The sequence below is a fragment of the Penicillium arizonense genome, assembly GCF_001773325.1.
Source record: "Penicillium arizonense strain CBS 141311 chromosome Unknown PENARI_contig008, whole genome shotgun sequence".
In the NCBI taxonomy this organism is placed as follows: Eukaryota; Fungi; Ascomycota; class Eurotiomycetes; order Eurotiales; family Aspergillaceae; genus Penicillium; species Penicillium arizonense.
Genome location: NW_019173285.1, coordinates 348,008 through 371,277, shown reverse-complemented (window position 1 = coordinate 371,277; position 23,270 = coordinate 348,008). Strand labels below are relative to the sequence as shown.

Below are 23,270 nucleotides of genomic sequence, written 5' to 3'. Positions count from 1 at the left end.
TGTCATAACATTTATGTCCGGTTTATGAAAATATATTTTGTGCTAGAGTTCTCTTGCACTTTTGCGTTGTCTATCTCGGTTCTGGCATGGCGTACTGCCGGCCACATGATCTTCGTAACTATGGAAACTGTAAGGAAAATATCGGCATCGTAACTTCATAATCAGTTCCCCCTTACTCCCACTGTGTTCCCTTGAGACGCTGCATGAGGTACTCGACTTCAACAACCTTGGTCAATGGGATAACACATTCCTATAAAAGCACCAATCAGCAATCCATCCATATGAAGAGGAACACATAAGACTCTCACCTTGTACATAGCAACAACAGCATCACTGTTAATCTTCTGATCCTTCTCATCAGGGAAAGCAGGATCAGTGCCATAAGTCTTAGCCTTCAGCCCAAGACGCTCAAGGACCTTCAACTCAACAGCCGAATTGGTAATAGCAGCATCAATACCAGCTCGGTCCCCAGCCTTAATCAGGCGCACAAAAGTCTCCGGATCCTTCTGGAACTTCGACTCGGCAACGAACTTTCCAAAATGAATCCGACGCGACAGCGCCTGCAAACAGGAAACGTCGCAGGTTGCAGCCGAGCCGTAGTTCTCCTGCGTCTCACCACGGTCCTCACGTCCGTACTTTGGGCAGACTGCGGGCAGGATCTCGTCGATGTAGCGCTTCTTGATGACGTCGTTGACGCACACATCGTTGTCGTGCAGGATGTGCGGGTACTCCAGGGGCTGCAGGATGGGTTCTTCCAGCACGTCTGGGAAGAAGGCGTATTCGTCCGGGGATTGGTAGCGGCGCACGCGCGACTGTAGCCGTTCTTGTTCGCGGAGCAGGTAGTCCAGCAGACTGAACTCGCTGTTGGGGATCTTCACGCCGCCAGGGACGTAGACCGTCTTGTTGACTGGGAATTGTACCCGCTCGATCAGGTGGAAGGTGATTGTGTCTTCCAGTCGACTAGGAGCTGGAGTGTTAGCAGACTGCTCTGTGGTAATCTTATATTGCAGGGATCGGGTTATGCATGGCGGGGCGCGGGGAAGATCTAAGGGGGGTTCAGATCCGATGAGGCTGTGGAAATGGAAGCTCACATCAGCTGGAAACGAATGTTGGCAAGGTCCAATGCCTTGGAGGCATCGGAGAGATCAATGGCGGTATCCATGGCTGGGTTTGGTGAGTTGGAAAAGGAGAGTCGATCTGCGGGACTGCGAAGTTTAGTACGGAGTCCACTCGTTCAGCCCCTTATATAATTCGCATCTTAGAGCCCTGGAGGATGACTGTTTGTGCGACATGTTCAGTATGCACCCTGCAGGGCCCGACCGAACAAGACATAAGTACATGTAGCGAATAAAGTTCAGTGTTGGTTGATCTATCTAGTAGATCTATTCGATCTGGTACTGGACAGTACAAGGCCGAGGCATATCACCGGTAGACACACCACAATCGACGAACCGAGGCCAATTGTAGCTGAAGATCCTTGCAGGCATTGCAATAGTGTCATTCATCCCTCGTCCGCAGGGATTGCACAGTCGAAATCGACCGAAGCAGCTGGTTTCAGACCGTAAAAGTACCATACGGCAGTACCCGGGGAACGCGGTAACCCGCGCGAGCCTCCTAGTCTCCTGCTCATCACCAACCCAACTTCCCTCCCCCAAATCGCATGGGTCTTGGAGCCCAACTACTCTATGGAGAACCAGCGCCGCGACGACTCGCCGTCGGGCCTGTCAGATATCGCTGAGGGCGACGGCATTCTGGGCACCGGCGTGACGGTAGGCTTTTTCCCTGCCCTTCGACCACATCCCCCACCAAAGCTGCAGGCTGACTAGTTTGGATATGCCATTGCAGACTCGTCATATTGAAGCATTCGGACGAAAGGTCACCACAACGGCAGGACACTTGATGGGACCGGGCGAACAAAACAACACTCACTTTCACAATGCCATGAACGACATTCACCGCGAGCTGCGGCGACCGGCGGCGCAACGCAAGGTGTTTTCGCTAACACAAACAACTCCGACCGACCTTGTTCGATCGAAGCTTTCGACTACCGAGATCCAGTCGCGTGCTCTCTCCTCCGTCCCGGACGACCTTCTCGCCAACATCCCCGAAGATAGCAGCTCCTACTCCCTTTTCCAAGGCTTCCAGGCCTCTGTTCCCGAAGATGAACCCGAGAAAAAGCGACACCGGAGGCGTAGCTCCAAAATGCTAAAGGACAGCGAGAGAGGCGGCGCCTTGACAGCTGGCCCGGCCGGGTTGAAGGACCAGCGGAAATCGCTCAGTCGCAAGCTGGACTTGATGGGTATTCGCAAGAATATGTGCAGCGCGGAGATTCATGAGATCGATAACAAGGTCGCTAATTTGCACAAGATGCGCAAGATCGTTCTTGATCGATTGGCCGGCTTAGAAATGGACGAAGCCGCATTGGAGCATGAACGTGGGTCAACCTATGGATGCTCAACCGTGAGAGTAATGAATCTGACTTGGAATAGTGACCGAACTCGATGTGAAGCTCGAGGATTTCCAAGAAGAGGAATCCCAGGACACACCAGTTGCAGCGACGCCGCAGTCTGAAGACCTGGATGAATCTACTGGGTCATCAGGCGATCCGGCCATGGAAGCTTCGTTCATGTCAGAATCGATATATGACAAGTTGCCCTCACCTTCACCAAAGAGCCTACGGCACCGATCACAAAGTATGCAATTTTATCGTGCTTTGGGGGCGAATTGCAGCTGACAATCTTAGGGAAACGGTCTATGCCCATTCTACACGAACACTTTGCTCCAGGGTCTTTAATCAAGGAAATAGAAGCACATACTGATATGGTGACTGCCATCGACTTCGACTATCCTTTCGGTACAATGGTCAGCGCCGCGCTAGATGACACCGTCCGAGTTTGGGATATGAACGTCGGCCGATGCTCCGGTTTCTTGGAAGGACACCACGCCTCGGTTCGATGCTTGCAGGTAGAGGATAATATCGTGGCAACGGGATCGATGGATGCGTCAGTGAAGCTGTGGGATCTGAGCCGTGCTCGGCCCACGACGCGGGACGGGCGTCTCAACAAGCACGAGCGTGATCAAGAAGAACACATTTCTGCGGTACCGCCATCCTCCAACCTCGATGACTGCAACGTCTTCTCACTAGAGGCACACGTGGACGAGGTGACTGCACTTCACTTCCGCGGCAATACTCTCATTTCGGGTTCTGCGGATAAAACCCTTCGACAATGGGATTTGGTCAAAGGACGTTGCGTACAAACATTGGATGTCTTGTGGGCAGCGGCTCAGGCATCTTCGACGATGTCAGGAGAGTCTGACTGGCGACCATCGGGCCGCATGCCCGATGCGTCTGCCGACTTTGTCGGCGCAATACAGTGCTTTGACGCTGCGCTAGCATGCGGTACAGCTGATGGAATGGTCCGTCTCTGGGATTTGCGCAGTGGACATGTCCATCGCAGTCTTGTAGGCCATACCGGACCAGTAACATGTCTTCAATTTGACGATATGCATCTGATCACGGGCAGTCTTGACCGTAGTATTCGAGTAAGCTCTCATGGGTTCGCACGCTTTGTTTTATTTCTGACTGTTTTATAGATTTGGGACCTGCGCATGGGCTCAATCTACGACGCTTATGCCTACGACAAGCCCGTTACCAGCATGATGTTCGACTCAAAACGCATTGTAGCCGCCGCCGGAGAGAACGTGGTCAAGGTCTACGACAAGGCCGATGGCAACCACTGGGACTGCGGTCCTGGTGTCGGCATCGAAGGTGATGGGCCATTCCCCGCGACCGTCGAGCGAGTTCGTCTTAAGGACGGCTACCTCGTGGAGGGTCGCAAAGACGGCACAATGGCTGCTTGGACGTGCTAGACGCGTTATATGCCATGTAGTGGTCGTATACCTGCTTGGGGTCACCTCTTCCTTGTACTTGCTTTCGCCCCATACCCTTCGCGACCGTGTATAGTATCCATCCCCCTGTGTCTTAGTAGCGACGGGGCGTACCTGGAGTGGCAGGACCATGACGTTGGCTATTCTGTATACAGCATGAACATGTTCATGGACTTCTTTCATATCCGAACCACTGATCTCAATAACTAAGGGCTTGTTCCAGACTGTAGTAGCATGATACAAGTCAGTATCGGGCCCTTCAATGTAGATCGAGGCGTCTCTCGAGTAACAAAGAGCTCTGTCACAAAGAAGAAACGAGACCCCGCCTACCAGTGCATCTAATAAAAGAATCGTTTTACATACAAAGGGAAGACATGTTCCATCTGGCAAATGTGCTGCAGTACAAAAACGTCCAGCCCGGCGTCGAGTTGGGGATTCTTCATCGGCGATCTTTCACGCTCCACCCCTACCCTTTCCTTCCACACCTCCCTTCCACCCCGGATTTCGATCACATCCAGACAGATCGTCGCTGCAGAATATTGAGCTAGCTTAAGCAGCTACCTCTCAACTCATCTTCTCTCCTTGGGGTTGTCAGCTCTTTTCCGTCGCAAGTCACGTTCCGTCGCGTCTGCGCGTCTTGCAGGACCCGCGATCTACAAACCTTCGACTTCTACACTGCGCCGGCCTAAGTTTCCTCTGTTTATGCTAGCTTCCTGGTGAGTTAGGACAATTTCTTGCTTTTTCTTTGCTCTACTTTGGTCCCTCTGCAGCCATTGGTCCCGGTGCGACTACGTATCCTTGTCGCATTTGTTTCCCGCATCGATGCGCTGGTTTGAGTCTATGGCTTTGCCTATGAAATGAGACACTGGATGCAATATGCAGTGGAATGAACCCTTTCTGTCATCTGCAATTGCACCAATACTTCAGCCTCTATAGCCCTGTCATGGCCACCTCTTCCCCGCAGCCTACTCAAGGTATTGGGATCTCATGGCTACCCCGTATCTCTCGCCCGTGATACTTTGTGTTTGCTTACCTTTCCAACCAGAGCTAACATATCCCGACAGATACTAGACGAGCACAACCCAGGACGAACCGTTACCCTTCGAATCGGATCACGGTTACATGAGCAAATGACACCGAAACGCGCCACGCGCAAGGCTGATGGAGCTCCTCAGCGGCGCGTCCCGGATTTCCCTGAGGCATACCTTGACACAGCACCTGAGCAATACCTGCCTAGTATCCCAGTCGGGCAATCGTGGAACTATGGTGCCCCTACCACAACAAGTATGCCTCGGCATAACGTGGTGCAGGCCAACATAGGGATTAAGGATTTGGCGGCAACAGTTGATGCCAATGTTGAGAAGGCCCAGGTGCGAGCGAAAAAGGCTGCCCCAAAAAACGCCCCGAAAGCCGCCCCGAAACCCAAGGCGACTCCGCGCGCGAAGGCTCCAAAGCGTGCGCCAACACCCGATCAAACCCAGCTTCAGGATGCCCTGCAGCATGCTACCATGTCACCCACGGGGTCTGACAAGACTCCCACGCCTCCTGTTAAGCGTGCGGTCTCTTCAGAACCCAGTCCCGATGTCGAACCTCCAATGCAGCGCCGTCTATCTCAGCTATCAAATCCAAATTCTCCACTCTATCCATCACCGATGCATCGGGCTGGATCTCCTTATCACGATGATCCAATGCGTAGCTCGCTTGATCGCCACAGCTCCGTCGACAATGCTTCCGAGCGATCTTGGAATCTGGAACGTGATATCAACGAGGACGAATTACAAAGGACGAGACCAGGATACCGTGGCGAGAACATCACAGCCCCGCCTCGACGCCCTTCTGGTCTGTACATTGTTCCCGAGGAAGACGAGGACCTATCGGAGCGTGGATCTGTGGCTGGGTCTTTCAAGTCCGAAGCTGATGCCTGGACTGCTCCCGCGCGAACAGTCATCCCGGGATATATTCGCTCGGCGTCTGTCGCGAGTAGTCAGTCCCTGATTGAACTCAAGGAAAGTGTACTACGTCGATGGAGAGGTTATTTCGAGGACCTTGCGGGATACCGAATCAATTGGAATCGAGCAATGAGTGTCTTACTTTTTGCTGTGGGCCTTGTATTCGTTTTCTCAAGCAATCTCCCAGGAAAGCTTCAGTCACGCCTGTTTCCCGGAAGTGACATTTTGTATTACTCTGGCAATATGTCTGACCCTACAGTTATCAATGGCCTCCGGAGCCAGGTATCAAGAATGAACTCCGAGATGTCATCGCTATCAAGCGAGATGAATTCTGTTCGATCGGAGCATTCTAAATACCGCAACGCTGTTCCCACATACATCACGGACTCCAGTCCGCATCGAAATCCAGTTCATCATGTCAACTTCCTGGCTTTATCAACTGGAACCCTTATTGACCCGTTCAACACCTCCCCAACCTATGGTAGCAGGGCGCACTGGGCTATGAGGCCATGGAATTGGGTGAAATCCTTCACTCCCATCTACACAGAATTACGAACACCACAGCCTCCAAGAGCTGCTCTCTCTGCTTGGGAAGACGCGGGTGACTGCTGGTGCAGCCCCATCCAGAACGGAACCCAACTATCTGTCTTGCTTGGCCACAAAATTGTTCCAGAGTCACTCGTTGTTGAACACATACCAGCGGGCGCTTCTCTCGACATCAAGGCCGCACCACGAGAGATAGAGGTGTGGGCTCGATATGAAATAAGCTCTGCCCGGCCACCGATTGAGGAGCCAACGCCCAAGGCTACCGGAATGCTACCTCGCTTTTGGGCCAATGTTGCCCCTGCAAATGGTCCATTGCCACCACTGCCGACCGAACCTCCTTCTTCCCGTGACCAAAGCGTCGGTAGCTTGGGGCTTTCAGGACTCGGCTCACTGCATGAGTTGCTCATGGAATCTATTGGCCGTAGCGATCCTAAAGAGCACCCAAGCGCTTACTCTGATGACCCAAAGCTCGGGCCAAATTACTACCGTATTGGCAAAATAACATACGACATCCACAGCGACGAATATACCCAGTCATTCCCCATCCAGACAGTCATCGACATTCAAGGCATCCGCGTGGACAAGATTGTGTTCCGCGTAGCTTCGAATTGGGGAGCAGACCACACCTGCATCTACCGACTCAAGTTACACGGGCACCAATAAGCTCAGCGGATAATTTGCTTCTTTTATGATTCTCATTCTTACACTTCTCTCTCATGTCTTTCTTCCCAAAGCGAATGGCTCTTTCTGACCGACGCGGAGTTTGAAAATGTGCTTTGCGATGATACCTTGCATAGCTGCGGTGGTGTTTCGGGCGTTTCTTTCTTGGATTAATGTGTCTTTTTTCTTTCTATTTATCTCTTAGAGCCATATCATATGATAGCCATGAGTTTATGCAAGCCCAGCACGAGCGCAGCGCTCTTCCAGCCAATATATCCGTTCCCTCGTAGCCGCCTTGAACTCTGTGACAGCACATACATGCAGAATGGGGGCCAACCGGGCTGAGGCTGTGTGACTGTGACTGCGGCGAGGTACCTTTGTTTAGTTTTAAGGTTGCTATATCTTGAGGCGACAATGGTACTCTCGATTTAATCACTTCTCCCAAAACGATTCACAATGGGCGCTACCCAGAAAGGCCCTCATTATGCGATACTTCACGCTGAATGGGTCAATGGTCGCGAGAGACCAACGGTACAGGAAGCAGAAGCACGCATCCACGAAATCTACGACTCGGGCAAGGTATTCTTCACAAAAAAGGCCATCAGCGATCTTTGGGCGCAGTGCCAACGCAACCCCCAACACGGCGACAAACTCACCACCACAGATCTGAACGGCGACGATGTCGAAATCGAGGCTCAGACCGGGCGAGTTAAAGAATTTCTCAACGAAAAGGATGTGAAAGGGGCATATGTATAGTATGGCAATTCAATCCAGTCTATCCTACCTAGCTCCCCTCCATAATCGACACCGCAACTAACTATTTCCAGCAAAGAACTCGAGATAAGATACGTACCGCGAGCATCAATGCTCAACCACCTCAGATGGAGCGAATACGTAAACGAACAGATCTACTGCTCTCTGGGCGTCGACCAGCGGACACATCTCATTGACATAGAGACAAAGGAGATGCTCCCTCCATACCCGACCCTCGAGCCGGAGATTGTAGCGCAACATTTCGAAACATGCATGCAAGAGTGGAAAGATAGTCAGACATGTACGGACTTGCAGAATTTGTTGTCGTCGTTTGCAAAGGATCATCGGATCAACAAGATTGTCGGGTTTGCTCTTGGTTCGATGTCCTACATACGTCAAGGTCGGGGCGATGAAGAACCTTACTACTGCAAGCGGAGTGCATTGCAGCATGCACTCCAACTCACGATCAAGGAATGGTTGCATGGACGAGATGGGGGAGCGGCTGGGGGTATCGTGTCTTACGTGCAGGATCCATGGTATACCACCATCGATAAGGAGATATTGCGCAAAGCTGGACTCGAGGTTATTGATGATCCGCGCGGTTGGCTGGAGGTGGATGAGCAGTCTGTTGTGCTTTCCATTGCGCCTAATGTGGCTACCAAGGAGATCATTGCGGATCTTGCTCGGCCGGCGATTGTCATTTGGTGTCGCGTCACCGATCTGAATTATATCACTAAGGAGGAGGGGACCGTGTGAGTATTGTCTGTGTCGTATTCTTTCTGTTTGTCTTTTTTTGACATTTTCATGAATCTAGGACTGATCCTGACTCGCCTCGGGTGAGGAAAATGCTCGAGGGGTATGATATTCACGAGTTTGGGCCGGATACGACACTATTCTCGGACATTGCGGTTTATATTCGGAAGTCGGCGGTTTGTGATAGTTTCAGTTAAGATTAAAAAGGAAAGGGAAATTCAATTGAAGTCGTGGTTTTGAACTTGAGTGCCTGGGTAAATAGGTGTCAAACAAGGACCGTTAGTTAGATCATGCATTAACTTATACCATTCGTTGACCTATCGCCGTGGATGCGGCCATGAAGGTCAGCAGGGATGACGGTGAGAATATGGGGAAATCTACTTCCTAGTTCGTATCCATGCAGCGCAGGGACCTGCGAGACAAATAATGCAGGCGGAATAGTAGAAAGTGATATAGAGAGTGAGAAGCTATATGTTCTCACCCCGGTCCCCCCCAGAAACCCCCACCAAGGCGGAAGACCAACTCGGGACCTTCACCTCTGGTCACGCGCCTTTTCGTGCAGCCATCCTCGTACCAACCTCCAATGGCCTCCGAGAGAGCAATCGATCGGGAAGAGCGACTGGGCCTGGTGAGTGTCTCATTTTAACCTTGCTTTTTCCCTGAACCTCCGGGGGCTTACATCCAGATCTCGACTAACACCTTAACACCTTACAGCGTGCCATTCGCAACTTCCTCAAAGCCCGCAATAGTTACGATGTGCTGCCCCTCAGCTTCCGACTCATCATCTTCGATACCTCGCTCTCCGTCAAGGAGAGTCTCAACATCCTGATCCAAAATGGCACGTCCTTGAACCCCTCCCTCCCCACACCCGTCGCTACATCCCTCTCTATCCTCGAGAATCCCATTGTCCACGCAATGACCGAATCCCCAGGCTAACTCTGACCCGGACACCGGGCGACACAGGCATCGTCTCAGCACCATTATGGGACTCGAAGGCGTCCAAGTTCGCCGGACTTCTAACCACATCCGACTACATCAATGTGATCCAATACTATTTCCAGAACCCAGCGGCGCTGGACCAAATCGATCAATTCCGTCTGGACAGTCTGCGAGGTGCGTAGACCCCCAGTCCCAAATCCACCCCTCGTTACAGCCTAGGAACCCCGCGGCTTACAAGACCCTACAGAAGTCGAAAAGGCGCTAGGCGTCGCGCCACCAGAGACCATCTCGATCGACCCCGAACGTCCGCTGTACGAAGCGTGTCGGCGCATGCTGGAATCGCGCGCCCGCCGTATCCCCCTTGTCACCAGTGATAGTCAGACCGAGCGGCCCCACGTTCTCAGCGTCATCACGCAATACCGGATCTTGAAATTCGTTGCTGTCAATGTCCCTGATACGCAGCAGCTGCGTCGGCCGCTGGGAGAATTGTTGCTTGGTTCGTATGATAATGTTGCTACGGCTTCGATGGATACACCTGTCATTGATGTCATCCATATTCTGGTCGAACGCAGTATATCCAGCGTACCGATTGTGAATTCGGAAGGTGTCGTGTACAATGTTTTCGAGTCGGTTGATGTGATCACCTTGATTAAGGGTGGTGTTTATGACGATTTGAGTCTGACTGTTGGAGAAGCGCTGAAGAAACGTTCTGCGGTATGTGATATGCGGAATTTTATATGCCGATTTTATACTGACCGTGTACAGGGCTTCCCTGGCATTTACACCTGCTCACTCAATGACGGCCTGGATACTATCTTCGACACTATCCGCAAATCCCGGGTCCACCGTCTTGTCGTTGTGGATGAGCACTTCAAGCTTAAGGGTGTGCTGACCCTGAGTGATATCCTGCACTACATTCTTCTCGAAGGAGAGAACGAAGAAGCATGATCCTACATATCAGCCTTGCATGGTTCCGGCGTTTCTTTAGTTGAGAAATATTCCCACAGACAGGCCCGGCGAGGCCATGTTTTGATTTTGGGCTTTACGAATGTACAGAGGTAATGACATGGTCTCTAAAATGTTTGTCGGAATATAGACTTGAAGATTTGATGAACTCCTTGGGTGTTCGTAGACAACGTAGCTTCCCAATGTGCTCCTTCCTCGACGCAGGTCTTACCCATCCTGTTCTCTCCCTAACTTACTTCATCTTCTTCACTTCTCTCGTACCGATTCACGCATACTCACGCAATCATGCGTCGCTTTCGTGCCGTGTTCAGGTCATCCAGATCAGATAATCCAAACCCTAAATCTCGAGCGCAGCGTCGTGCGTCTGATACAGAGCCACTGAAACCCCAGCCAGAGGCGATTTCGCAGGAATCTCGAAGCGATGTCTCGCCATCCAAGCCTGCAAATGCCGTGACTGCAAAGAAACCCACGGAATGCACCGCAGTTCCTGTTGGCGAACAGGCTGACGAAACCCAGCCAGTTCCTCTTGAATTTGAGCATACTCCTCCGCTTGGTCGATCCAAGTATGGCACGAAAAGACTGAAGAGGATCGTTGAACGCTTCCATTCGAGTCTACCCCACGAGGAGGATCCTGTCTCGGAGATGGTTCAATCTGCTGAAGCCCCGGCTCCTGATAATGTTGAAATCCCAGCTCCTGACAATGGAGACCCAACAACCAATCCTTTCAAACAGGAGGAAATCCCTCCCGCGCAGGATAGCCCTGGAAAGTCTGTTCGCTTTGATAATAACCCTCAGGTCGTTGGAGATGGTGAGCGGAAGGTCAGCACTCAGACGGTTGAGTCACAGGAGTCGAGCCAGACTGAAGATACTGTCTGTCGACACCCTACTGATCCTGAGCTTATCCCAACCCCAACCCGGCAATCCTTGGATGAGTGGTCATGGCCAGGACTCATGTATTACCCTGAAGATGGCACTCACATTCGTGAGGGATCCGACCCGTTCTCCGATGGGAAGAGCACTGAGCCCCAGCAGGCACATCCATCGTCCTCCAAGCGTCCTGATCGAAGCCGAGAGCATTCGAAGGCCTCTGAGGGTTCCCTTGATCCTATTCTTGAGGACGATGTCGACAAGATTGAGCCTGCTCCGCTTCCTGAGAGGACCAGCTCCATGATCAGCAATCTCAGTTGGATGAGGGAGCCGTGTCAGCTTGAACCAAGCAGAGCAACTGTCGCCTTGAATCAGTTGATCACTCGCTTCGGTATCCATATCCCCAAGGTACTTCCGGAACCTGAAGACAGCCTACGTACGTTCTTTCTTCCTTTGGCGTGAGCTACCACTAACCTCATTTGCCAGAGGAACTGCCTCGCCCCGAGGAACAAGGCAACGGGCGACGGGGTTTCCGATTGATGAGTCGGGTTCGCAAGGTGCGATCTGGTTTGGCGGCCGATACAAAACCCCAACCCCCTAAGCTGCGACGAACAAAGACTTTTGCAACCCTGCGTCGTCCCGTTCCGATGACTTCGTTGCGAGGACGATCAGTGGAAACTTTGGCTCGTCTTGGAGGACATGCATTTCTTATGTTGGCGGATTTGGCTCCTTTCCCCCTGCAGCTGCCTGCATGCATTGTGGCGACCGTTATGTTTCTGCACAGATATGGTTTGTAACTTGCCCTCCTCCGTCATGACTTGGCTAACGGGTTCCTGCAGGTGCAAACGTGCCTGGCCTCTTTGTCGATCCGGGTGATTTGAAGGCGGCCACTCGCATGTATGACAATTTTGCCTCTCAAGTGCTCTCAGCCGAAAAGGAGGAGGCCAAGATTGCCTTGACCATGCGTGTGGTTGCTATGCCTCAACTTACTCAAGATTCAGCACCGGCGTTGAGTGTGGCATGGACCCTGAAGGCCTTGTTGGCGGGGCTTCACTACGGGATCCTCGGGAGTGTCCGACTGTACCATACTTTGAGCGACATCAACCTTGCTTCCATCCCACAGCACGCTGAGAACCTCCATGTCCCCGACTGTCTTGAAGGGTTGGATTCACGTATTGCGCTCCGTGTGCAGCTTATCGCCCTTGCTGTTATTGCGCTGACGGATGACATGGAGCGCGAGCTGATCTGTGCAGTCTTTGGGCTGCTCACCCGACTGACTCGTGTCGAGATTCCTCCACCCGGGACTGATGTCCGGACAGTGGCGGTAGACCATGGCCTGGAGCGGGTGTTTGGACCGCTTCTCCTCGGGACCAGGGGGCAAGAGAACCGAGACGGGGTGCCGGTGCATATGGTGGAACAGGAGATCGAGGAACAACGCGTGGCGGGACTGTTAATCGATCATTGGTATTTTGTGAATCGCCAGCTACGAGAGTGGGCCAAGGGAGACTATCACAAGGAGCAGGCAATCCGTGGACATGGGACAGAGTGAACTATGTATTCTAGAAGCTTCAGGGCTGTATACTTCAACGGGATGGGACCGGCATTGAATCCCGTTGGACCTCCATTCTTTAGCTTATGCTGTTATCCTTTTATTCTTTAAATACATCTCCACTTTCTCTTTCTTTGTCACACTTCGGATCTGCTGGACGGAAGTCTTGTCCGACCGTGGCTCCTTCCAAGTCAACCGCGGACTCACAACGCTTCAGGCACCGGCCGAACGTGGAAGTGAACAACTCGGTTGCTGGTTTAGGGCTATTCACTTCTGTTAGGGCAAGAAGCCAACCTTGTCCTCCTTCACTCTCCAACACCATCATGTCGAATATCATGAACCTCACTGAATCCCATCTCGCTACTCTTCCCTTCGCAGGCGACTTCCTAGTCCCAATCCCAGACGAGGAACAACTCTGGGGCCTAAGCCCCATCTCCGCAATGACCGGCTCAACCTGGGACCCCAGCAAAGCCGACTCGGCAGCCTTTACCCATTCCGCCATGGAACGCGATCTCAAAAATGCCCAAGTCCGCAATGGCCAACCAACCCCTCCCCCCTACGACGAACAGCAATCCGCCAACCACCTCCCAGTCTCAGCCCTCGACATGGCAATGAGCATGAGCATGGACAGCAGCGCAAGCGCCTCAAAGCGCCGCCGCGTCCGCGAGTACACAGCCGCAGCGGCAAGCCTCAGCCCAGAACTAGATCTAGACGACGGCGGACCAATGGACAGTGCGAAACGCGCCAAGTTCCTCGAGCGCAACCGTCTCGCTGCTAGCAAATGTCGTCAAAAGAAGAAAGAACATACCCAGCAGCTGGAGTTCCGCTACAAGCACCAGTCGGAGAAACATCAGTCTCTCATGACGGAGATTGCACGACTGCGCTCGGAGGTCCTAGGGCTGAAGAATGAAGTACTGAAACATTCTCAGTGTGGTGATGAACCTATCAAAATGCATCTCGCGCAGATGCTGAAAAAGATCACTGATGTTGATAGTCAGCCGTCGGCTGTTGCTGCGGTAGGTGCTATGCCGCAGTCGCCTGTGCCTTTGCCGGAGGATTCGTCCATCTCGCCGCTTGAGCCGGCCACTGCTGTTACCACTGCTGCTATTGCTGCGGCGATTGCTGTGCCTGTGTCTATGGCTGCACAGCCTGGGCAGGCGGCGTTGTCGTTTGGGTTTGATGATCCGTTGCAGTTGGAGCCGGCGGCTGCGGCGGCGGCGGAGGCTTTCGAGCAGCAGATGAGGAGGGATTCGGAGGCTTCGCTTGTCTCGGAGGGTCCGTTTGCTTTTTCTGCGGAGGATACTTTTGATGATTTAATCAATGTGTGAGAGGGTGCCGGTGGAACTCTGTTATGTGTTATGAATATGACTTATGTGGAGGTAATGGGGCAGCAGATCTGTTGGGTTGAATGGGATGGAATGGGATGGTGTTGTGGGTTTGTTATTATCAAAATTGTTGATTTTGACTTGCGATCCAGTATATGAGCTGGAGGGTGCCTGGAGTTTTCCTTCTTTCATTCGCTTGTGTGGATGGATGTTTTCTTTCCTGTGGACTTTGTGTCAGGCTTTGTTCCGTTCGTTCGTTTCTAGCTGTTTATTGTTGGCGATGGCTGGGCTTTTGCTGGGCCTGTACCTGAGGATATATCTTCTATGAATGACATGACCTCTGATGGGAATGTGCTTCCCACGACGTGGTGTCTTTATATTCCTATAACAAACTATTAACAAACATTGTATAGATCATAGACTAGTGTCAAATCAAGACCGTCCAGCGGTTGACTCGACATGTGCAGACTGATGCTTGGACTGGACAGACTTGGTATCAATATCAGTCTGCGCATCTTGGTATGCATCAGCATCACCATGGGCAGATCCATCCACGGTAACCCCCTTCCACCCATGCTCAGCATCGGGATCAATCCCATCAAACATATTGTTAATCTCCTCCAGAGACTTGCCGGCAGTCTCCTTCAGGAAGAAGAATGTAAATATGACAATGAGAACATCCAACAGACCAAACAGCAGGAATGTCCCCCAGCCAATGCCCGCCTGGATGTACGGCGTCGAGAAGCTCCACACGAAATTGAACAGCCACTGCGATCCAACACCGAACGCAACACCGGGCTCCCGAATCCGCGTGGGAAAGATCTCACTCGTGCATGGCCAAGGCAGCGGCCCCCAACTGAAGTTGTAAGCGATGATATCAAGATATATCAACGCGACAGTCGCAATCCCCGAAGATGTCACTGTCCCATCCCCAGGTTGCGGGTAAGCCTTGATAACCGCCGCAGTAGCAATCATACAAACAGCCATAAACGCCGCGCCATTCATAAGCAACGGCCGTCTCCCAAACCGATCCGACAAAAACACCACAAAAACCGCACAAGCCACAACCTTGATCGCACCAAAGATACCCGTAAGCAACAAAGTGCGATCTCCATCCCCAACAAGAATCGCAAAAAACTGCGGTCCAAAATACGCCAACGCAGTCGACCCAGTCGACTGCTGCGCCAGAAACAACCCACCACCAATCAACAACCGATGCAGATTCGGCCACTCCAGCAATTCCCTCACCCGGAACCCAGCAGTAGCATGCCTCTCCTCTTCCAATCCCCTCCGCATATCCTCAAACTCACCCACAACCGCCACCCCCTCTCCCGCCCGAATCCAAACAAGACTCCTCCAAGCTTCCTCCTCCCTCCCATTCGCCAACAGCCACCTTACGCTCTCGGCCAGGCTCAAAACCCCAACCCCCATAAGGAACCCAGGAACGAGCTGCAGGCCAATAGGCAACTGCCACTGCCTCGCCGTGGCCGGCATCCCCTTAACCCCATAATCAACCCAATAACTAACAAGAATTCCAATGGTATACGTAAGCTGATAACAACTCCCCAATTGGCCACGGATCTCCTTGGGACTCATCTCAGACATGTAGATCGGTATCACGGTTGCCGAACCGCCAACGCCTAGTCCGCAGATTACCCGGCCGACGTAGAAGGCTGCGAGGGAGTGTGTGTCGATTACTTCGAGGATTACGCCCATGCAGAAGACTGCTGAGCAGATCATCATTGCGGCGCGCCGGCCGAGGGCGTTTGTCAATGGCCAGATTAGGAAGCAGCCTGCGAATGCGCCGGCTTGTTGGATTCCTACTGCTATGGCGCTTATGCTTGTCTTTTGGGTGGTGGTGAAGTTGAAGCTTTGTTGGAAGGAGGGGAAGGTTAGGACACCGCCTGTGGGTTGGCTTTAGTTTGTATTCTTTTTTTTTTGGAAACGAGTGGCAGGATGGTTGGTTGCTTACCTATTACCCCGGAATCATAGCCGAATAGGGCTCCGCCGCAGCAGAGGACTAGGGCTAGCCAGTAGGTGCGCCATCGGGCTTTTGGTAAGCGGGAAGCTTCCATTATGGGGTCTTCGAGCTCGGAATTGCTCGATTGGGTGGTTTGAGGTTGGTTTGGGCTTTGGGGAAGCTTGCTATAGCTTGATGATGGTGTGGAGGTGGGGATCCACCGGGTATAGAGGTTCGAGCACCAGGTAGAGATGGATGGGAGGATTGGGGGTGAGGGAGGGGGTAAAGATATAGCTGAATGCATGGCTGGAGTCACATAAACTCTGAGTAGCCTTGAAGTGTGTACTCGGGTAGTGTACCTAGGTAGTGTAGATGTGTAGTGTTGACGTTGAAAGCTCTCCGGATCTGCAACTGATTATGTCATGACTGCCGATTGCCGACATGCGAATTCGCGTGGGGGGATTGCGCCATCCGAGTGTAACCTCTTCTCTTCAGTTTCTCTACAAGGTTATTTGTTGTTTAAGTTAGTTGTTGGTGGAGTTGTAGTCCAACTATGAACGAAGTTATGCCAACAAGCAATTCTTATCAGATGTGGAGCCTCCCCGCATTCTTTGCCGATGGCCGACGAGCCACGAACAACGACAGCGGATGGTCTGATGCTTGTGCTAGAGCTTTGGCTGCTTTGCCGATATAATCCTGCATGCCCCCCAGGATATCTGTGACCCCTCATTCTTTTCTTTCTTTTTCTACCCTCACCTTCTCTGACACGTTTGAAAATGGCACCCAAACGTCCCAATTTTCTGGTCATTGTCGCTGATGACCTGGGCTTCTCCGATGTGGGCTGCTTCGGTGGTGAAATCCGTACACCCAATATCGACAAGATTGCCCAGGAAGGTCTACGGTTTACAGACTTCCACGCCGCGGCAGCATGCTCGTGAGCATCACCTAACCAAGCAAGACTTACACCAGACTGACCATTCTAGTCCCACACGTGCCATGATCATGACAGGTACAGACCACCACATCGCAGGTCTAGGCAACCTGATTGAATGGACCAACATCTCCGGCCAGAACGGACCAAAGGGTTCCGCCATGAGCACCGCCCCGCAGCGTGGTATGCCCGGCTACGAAGGTTATCTTAACGAGCGGGTCGTGGCACTCCCGGAGGTGCTGCGTGATGGAGGATATCACACAGTGATGTCGGGCAAATGGCACCTGGGACTAACGCCAGAGCGCTCGCCATACAAGCGCGGTTTTGAGCGATCATTCGCCCATCTACCTGCCTGCTCAAACCACTATGCCTACGAGCCGGAGCTGAAGGATAAGGACCAGATTCCTACCTTTATCGAGGCGAGTTACATCGCTCTGCATATGGAGGATGGTGAGTATGTGCGCAAACTCCCCGAGGGCTGGTACTCGTCCGATGGCTATGGCGATAAAATGGTAGATTACCTGAAGGAATGGAAAGAGACCGGTGGAAGTGATGGCCCTGATGGCAATGGAGACCGTCCCTTCTTTGGCTATCTCCCATTCACGGCGCCGCACTGGCCCCTCCAGGCCCCGCGTGAATACATCGACCACTATCGCGGTGTCTACGACGAGGGCCCAGACGTACTCCGACAGAAGCGGCTGCAGCGCCTGAAAGATCTCGGCATGGTGCGCGATGATGTTGAGCCACACCCCGTCCAGGCAGAGGAAGTCAAGCCATGGGAGGAGTACACGGCAGATGAGAAGAAGAAGTCCGCAGTAGCGATGGAGGTATTCGCTGGCATGGTCGAGTGCATTGATTCCAACGTGGGCAAGGTCGTAGAATACCTACGCTCCATCGACGAACTGGACAACACATTTGTCTGCTTCATGTCTGACAACGGAGCCGAAGGCGCCGCCTACGAGGCCTACCCGATGGTCCAAAACGGCGTCATGCCCCACCTCCAGAAATACTACGACAACAGCCTTGAGAACCTCGGCAACGGCAACTCATTCATCTGGTACGGTCCGCGCTGGGCGCAGGCTGCCACTGCTCCATCGCGCCTGTACAAGGCATACACCACCGAAGGCGGCGTCCGCGTCCCATTCACCTGCCGATTCCCCAAAAACCTCAACATCAACCCAGTCGACATAGCAGCCGGAAAGGGCGGTATAACAGACCAATTCGCAACAGTCATGGACCTAGCTCCCTCAATCCTCGACATGGCAGGCCTCAAGCACCCGGCCCCAACCTACCAAGGCCGCGAAGTTGTCGAGATGCGCGGCCGAAGTTTCCACCCATGGGCAATTGGCCAAGCAGAACGCATCCACCCTAAAGATTTCATCCAAGGCTGGGAAACATGCGGAAGAGCCGCGCTCCGCTGTGCAGATTGGAAAATCGTCTTCATCCCTAAACCCAAGGGCCCAGAAAAATGGCAGCTCTACAACCTCGTCAACGACCCCGGCGAGATCCATGACCTGTCCGAATCCGAACCCGAGAAATTGAAACAGCTCCTCAAACTTTGGGATCAGTATGTTCTTGAGACGGGGGTCGTCCCGCTTTGTCCTGACCTGGGTGACTTTCTGGAGGCGACTGAGGCGCAGATGCCGGAGAATGCTTGGATGGAGTTTGATTATTGGAAGCAGGGCGCTAGAGATGAGCCGGAGAAGTTTTCCCGTCACCCGCCTAGGTTCCAGCGTACTGTTAAGCCTTTTTAGGGGGGTTACTGTAAGTGCTTGATAGGATGTCTGATGGTGTGCGGACTTTAGGTTATGCATCGTGATACCTACTTAGTTGATGCGTTGTATAGAATGCAGTTTCTTTCTCAATCTTAATAACTGGTCTAGATACCTAGAAGGTGTATCTATGGCGAAACTCCAAATCCATCCGAAGGAGTGGCGTTAGTGCCCACACCGGGGGTATAAGCCGATGAGGCGACCCGGAAGGTTTAACCAGATTATCTGCGCCTTATACTAAAGGCCAATGTGTACAGAGGTGTTTAGACTGTTTTCGATATCTACGGGCCTCGAGATTCAACTGTTTGTTTTCATTTTATTTTGCACCACTCTTTTTCCATTTTCTTCTGCTCTTCTTCTGCGCTTCTTCTGCTCTTCTTCCACGTTCTTCTGCGCTTCTTCTGCTCTTCTTCCACGTTCTTCTGCTCTTCTTCTGCTCCTAGCATTTGCCACTTCACACCTACTAGCTTGTTCTCGCGCATCTAGACACCATGACACGCGTTCTCGAGGAAACAAGGATTCGGGAACACAATGTTCGTCTTTACGATAACAATGGAACCCTCCTTGCTTGTGAGTCACTTACAGAGTATCGGAAACAAACAAACTGACCAACAGCTTTGGAAATCAATCCCCGCCAGAGACATCTAACGCACGAGATGCTGTACCGGTACTGCAGTATGGTCTTCATCATCCCTGGTCACCAAACATGGGCAATCTTTCCTATCCTCCGCGATGAATCACCAGGCCGTGTCCTTCGTTCGGAGCGCCACACCCCCATAAAGCCAGGCAATTATCTGGTTCTCGATGATAGTAAGCATGCTAAATCTCGAGGTACTGAATTATCTAACATTCATTAGACCAACAGCCGATGATCGTTCAACTCACTGGCGAGTCAGCACCACGCCGCGTCACCACCCAAGACCCCAGCTCTAGGTCTGAAGGACGACGCGAAAGAGGTCTTTTGGTAAGTTAACTCTGGAATTCTGTGGTACACCTAACGGGGTAGCTAATAGCTTTTATAGCAATCGCACTTCCGGGAAAGTCTGTGCGGCAGAGACTCCATTTGCACAATCTCCAATTCCGCACCTGTGGCCGGGGATTCCGAGCATCCATATCGTGGTCTTCACGCCGCACACATTTTTCCTACAAGCCAGATTGGCCAATGGGAACGTGGAAACTACCAGAGGTATATCACTGACCTCAGTCCTGATTCCAAGATTGGAAGCAGCAAGCTGTACTCTCCCCAAAACGGCCTACTTCTTAGATCCGACATCCATGAAGCGTTTGATGGGTTCAAAATTGGTGTCGATCCAGATGTAAGTCTTCTTATATTTCTACCTGTGACAGAGACTAATAACACAAAAACCTAGGCCGATTATAAGATCCTCGTTTTCGCCAAAGACGCAAACGGACTTGGGGGTACGCGTCTCAGAGGCTCCGCTAGAGATGGCACAGACCAAAACAACCGCGTCAGTGCGCATCTACTACGTTGGCATCTAAGGATGTGCATCTACCGCAACATGAAAGCCAATGCTGAGCCTCAGCCACTATGGGAAGAAGATTTGGGGGAGGACAATATGGGCCAGATTCTCCAACATCATGATGCGGCCGAGAGGATGGAAGTTGAACTGTTCACGCGCCTCGGGGATTTCGTGGCTTAGATGCCACAGGCAGTTTCTATCTCAATCTTTGCAACTGGTCTAGAGACCGAGAAGGTGTACCTATTAGCTAAACTCCAAATGCATGGAAGGAGCGGTGTCAGTGCCCTCACCGGGGGTAATAAGCCGATGAGGCGACCCGGGAGCTTTTAACCATATGTTATCCATCCGCGCCTTATGCAAAAAATTCCAATGTTTAAGTACTCCTCCACTTCACAGTTTCCACCTTCGCGACGTTACCACCTAAGCCCCAGATCCGAGAACTGTGGCGGGTTGTGATTCCGGAGATGGGTTTTACTACAGATTATATCCTGGACGGTATCTTCGCCCTTGCCGTCTTGAAGAGATGTGGTGGGCCAGAGTGGCTGGGGAAGTGATTGTGAAGAATCTAGCTGAGTGTATTACTAAAAATGAGGAGTCGGATGAGGTTGTGAGGTGGGCGAAAGCGAAAGTTGAGATAAAAGCATCATGAAACGCTTGCTATTTGCTATTTTGCTGTCTCTCAACTCCTAAATAGACAATTTATAGCAACGAAATGCCCCTCACGGCCCCACTAGACTAATCCTAAGCTTAAAATAGATCCGTCAGCACTGGGGAATTTATAGGGTCACAGGCAACACTCGAAGACTCAAACATCTCCATGTAGACTGTCGTCTTTGTACCTCGCGGGGGTAAACAAATCACATCTTCCCTTTCATCCCACTATGCAACAATGCGACCAACCCCTCTACCCCCAATCTACAGGGGCAAGCTAATGTTCTTCGACGAAGTCCTCTGGGACAAAGCCGACGAACTCCTAGCATCATGGAAAAGCAAACTCTTCAACCAAGCCGCCATAAAAGAGATGACAGCTCTAATCCAGCATCACCGCGAAGGCATCGCAGACCGGCTCTTCCCACCGCGAAAGGGCTCGTTCAATATGGTGATCCGCCTCCGCTTCCTAGACGGCGCATCTACAATTATCCGCCTCCCAATACCAGGATACTCAATCTTCCCCGAAGAAAAAGTCCAGCGCGAAGTCTCAGTCATGCGCTTTCTCGAGCGGCACACTGACATCCGTGTCCCGCATATATTGCATTATGGCATGGCCGAGCATAGTCCCGCCCGACTAGGCCCGTTCATTATTATAGAGTACATTGACAATGACGCCGATTTGGTTGACGCGCTGAATACTCCCGGAATCCCCATCGAAGAACGCCCAATTCTTGATCCGGATATTGCACCTGCTAGGATTAGATCTGTGTACAGTGATATGGCAGGGTTGATATTACAAATTTCAAAGTGTTCATTCAATGCCACCGGATGCATTTCCAATAATGAAAACGATGAACTCGATAACGAGTGGGTTGTCAAACATAGAACGCTCAGCATCAACATGAACGAACTCGTTCAGGTGGGCGGTGTTGCACAGGAAGATTTACCTCAGCGAACATTCAGGAGCGGGTCGGAATATTTCCTTGTCCTGGCTGAGCTGCACATGGTGCATCTATCATAGCAGAAACACGATGCTATCGACTATGCAGAGGACTGTCGAACGAAGTACATTGCACGTTGTCTATTTCGGAAGCTAGCACGGGAGAAACGACTCTGTCGCTTTGAGTATGGTCCCTTTAAGCTATATTGTGATGATCTCCGGCCTGCAAATATCCTCGCCAATTCCGACTTTGACTACAAGATCTGTGGTGCGATTGATTGGGAATTTTCATATGCCGCACCTGCGGACTTTGTCTATGCCCCACCGTGCTGGTTACTCCTTGAACGGCCAGAGTACTGGGAACGGGGGTTGGATGATTGGACGAGGGCTTATGAGCAGCGTCTGGAGGTCTGGCTAGAGGAGATGGTCGTGCGGGAAGATGCTGAGATTGCGCGTGGTGTGATTGGAGAGGAGAATCGCCTATCCGGGTTTATGCGGGAGAGTTGGGAGAATGGCGATTTTTGGGTTAGTTATGCTGCTAGGCGGAGTTGGGCGTTTGATGTTATCCACTGGGCTCCAATTGATCGGAGGTTCTTTGGGGAGGGGACTATGGGGGATCGGTTTGCTTTGTTGACTGAAGAGGAGAGGGGTGGGATGGAGGAGTTTGTACAGAGGAAGATGAATGAGATAATTGATGGTTGACTGCTTGTATTCTGAATGAGAACGAGGACAAGCTCACGTGTTTAATATCCAGGGTCGTTCACGATGTTTCTAGTTGTGCTTAGCTTCAAGTTCTTCCATGCTCCTGATATAAGCTTGGGTGTAACATGGACCATCTGCTACCGTATATCAGAATGAAAGCCTCAGCCAGTCATCCAGCGGACTAAACCCTGGAAGCGGAAATGACAAGTCAGTATAAATTTTTTTTTTCTTTTTACAAAACACAAAACTTTCGTCCAATCATGTAAGTTTTTAGTTAACCTCATGCATCAACCCACTCCCGTCACGTTCCTAATGCGAAAAGTAGCGTGTCCAATAGGCCAGCGATAAAACCTTCTGCTAGCTTGGAAACCAGAAATTGAGGGACGACCAACACGTTTAGCCTCATATTCAAACTCATGACTTGGCGGTATTAAGTCTGATCCGCAATAGCCGAACTTAGTATTTAACCTCCTCACTTTGCCGTCTCCAGTCACGTTGCCCCTAATCCCGGAGTCCCTCACTCCTCTTACCAATTGCAATTTACAGGAGCGCATATAAGTCCTCCCTGCCCTTGTTGTTTTGTCCCCAATAACTTCCTTTTTTTCATCGCCCAATCCAAAATATCTTCTTTTTTAACT

At 51.7% G+C, this 23,270-nt stretch overlaps 10 protein-coding genes across 10 annotated transcripts; 8 read left to right on the top strand and 2 right to left on the bottom strand.

Moving 5' to 3' along the window:
* Window positions 1–172: 172 nt before the first annotated feature.
* PENARI_c008G02124 (chorismate mutase ARO7) lies at window positions 173–1,162 on the bottom strand (the record flags this gene model as incomplete). Its single annotated transcript, XM_022631344.1, has 3 exons — window positions 173–250; window positions 309–960; window positions 1,092–1,162. The coding sequence occupies 3 exons, from the start codon at window positions 1,160–1,162 to the stop codon at window positions 173–175; spliced, it is 801 nt and encodes a 266-aa protein (XP_022488763.1).
* A 523-nt stretch (window positions 1,163–1,685) lies between these two features.
* mdv1 (uncharacterized protein) lies at window positions 1,686–3,870 on the top strand (the record flags this gene model as incomplete). The annotated part of the gene is made up of 5 exons (XM_022631438.1): window positions 1,686–1,769; window positions 1,846–2,434; window positions 2,490–2,693; window positions 2,744–3,543; window positions 3,595–3,870. 5 exons carry the CDS (start codon window positions 1,686–1,688, stop codon window positions 3,868–3,870), a joined length of 1,953 nt encoding a protein of 650 aa, XP_022488797.1.
* A 1,005-nt stretch (window positions 3,871–4,875) lies between these two features.
* On the top strand, window positions 4,876–7,046 carry PENARI_c008G02050 (uncharacterized protein; the record flags this gene model as incomplete). The annotated part of the gene is made up of 2 exons (XM_022631340.1): window positions 4,876–4,899; window positions 4,953–7,046. 2 exons carry the CDS (start codon window positions 4,876–4,878, stop codon window positions 7,044–7,046), a joined length of 2,118 nt encoding a protein of 705 aa, XP_022488638.1.
* A 453-nt stretch (window positions 7,047–7,499) lies between these two features.
* On the top strand, window positions 7,500–10,436 carry snf4 (AMP-activated serine/threonine-protein kinase regulatory subunit SNF4; the record flags this gene model as incomplete). The annotated part of the gene is made up of 8 exons (XM_022631396.1): window positions 7,500–7,798; window positions 7,871–8,548; window positions 8,611–8,725; window positions 9,046–9,177; window positions 9,264–9,391; window positions 9,481–9,662; window positions 9,736–10,202; window positions 10,254–10,436. 8 exons carry the CDS (start codon window positions 7,500–7,502, stop codon window positions 10,434–10,436), a joined length of 2,184 nt encoding a protein of 727 aa, XP_022488553.1.
* Window positions 10,437–10,739: 303 nt separating this feature from the next.
* On the top strand, window positions 10,740–12,870 carry PENARI_c008G08997 (uncharacterized protein; the record flags this gene model as incomplete). Its single annotated transcript, XM_022631569.1, has 3 exons — window positions 10,740–11,757; window positions 11,808–12,110; window positions 12,161–12,870. The coding sequence occupies 3 exons, from the start codon at window positions 10,740–10,742 to the stop codon at window positions 12,868–12,870; spliced, it is 2,031 nt and encodes a 676-aa protein (XP_022488610.1).
* A 323-nt stretch (window positions 12,871–13,193) lies between these two features.
* On the top strand, window positions 13,194–14,198 carry PENARI_c008G01924 (bZIP transcription factor; the record flags this gene model as incomplete). The annotated part of the gene is made up of 1 exon (XM_022631335.1): window positions 13,194–14,198. The coding sequence occupies one exon, from the start codon at window positions 13,194–13,196 to the stop codon at window positions 14,196–14,198; it is 1,005 nt and encodes a 334-aa protein (XP_022488647.1).
* A 429-nt stretch (window positions 14,199–14,627) lies between these two features.
* On the bottom strand, window positions 14,628–16,270 carry PENARI_c008G09284 (sugar porter family MFS transporter; the record flags this gene model as incomplete). Its single annotated transcript, XM_022631582.1, has 2 exons — window positions 14,628–16,099; window positions 16,168–16,270. 2 exons carry the CDS (start codon window positions 16,268–16,270, stop codon window positions 14,628–14,630), a joined length of 1,575 nt encoding a protein of 524 aa, XP_022488703.1.
* Window positions 16,271–16,931: 661 nt separating this feature from the next.
* Window positions 16,932–18,840, top strand: PENARI_c008G07135 (arylsulfatase; the record flags this gene model as incomplete). Its single annotated transcript, XM_022631500.1, has 2 exons — window positions 16,932–17,089; window positions 17,139–18,840. The coding sequence occupies 2 exons, from the start codon at window positions 16,932–16,934 to the stop codon at window positions 18,838–18,840; spliced, it is 1,860 nt and encodes a 619-aa protein (XP_022488655.1).
* A 509-nt stretch (window positions 18,841–19,349) lies between these two features.
* PENARI_c008G00719 (HNH endonuclease signature motif containing protein) lies at window positions 19,350–20,519 on the top strand (the record flags this gene model as incomplete). Its single annotated transcript, XM_022631288.1, has 5 exons — window positions 19,350–19,428; window positions 19,474–19,668; window positions 19,716–19,822; window positions 19,881–20,174; window positions 20,229–20,519. The coding sequence occupies 5 exons, from the start codon at window positions 19,350–19,352 to the stop codon at window positions 20,517–20,519; spliced, it is 966 nt and encodes a 321-aa protein (XP_022488721.1).
* A 709-nt stretch (window positions 20,520–21,228) lies between these two features.
* PENARI_c008G05171 (phosphotransferase family protein) lies at window positions 21,229–22,906 on the top strand (the record flags this gene model as incomplete). The annotated part of the gene is made up of 4 exons (XM_022631449.1): window positions 21,229–21,909; window positions 22,012–22,455; window positions 22,784–22,839; window positions 22,900–22,906. The coding sequence occupies 4 exons, from the start codon at window positions 21,229–21,231 to the stop codon at window positions 22,904–22,906; spliced, it is 1,188 nt and encodes a 395-aa protein (XP_022488489.1).
* Between the last annotated feature and the right edge of the window lie 364 nt (window positions 22,907–23,270).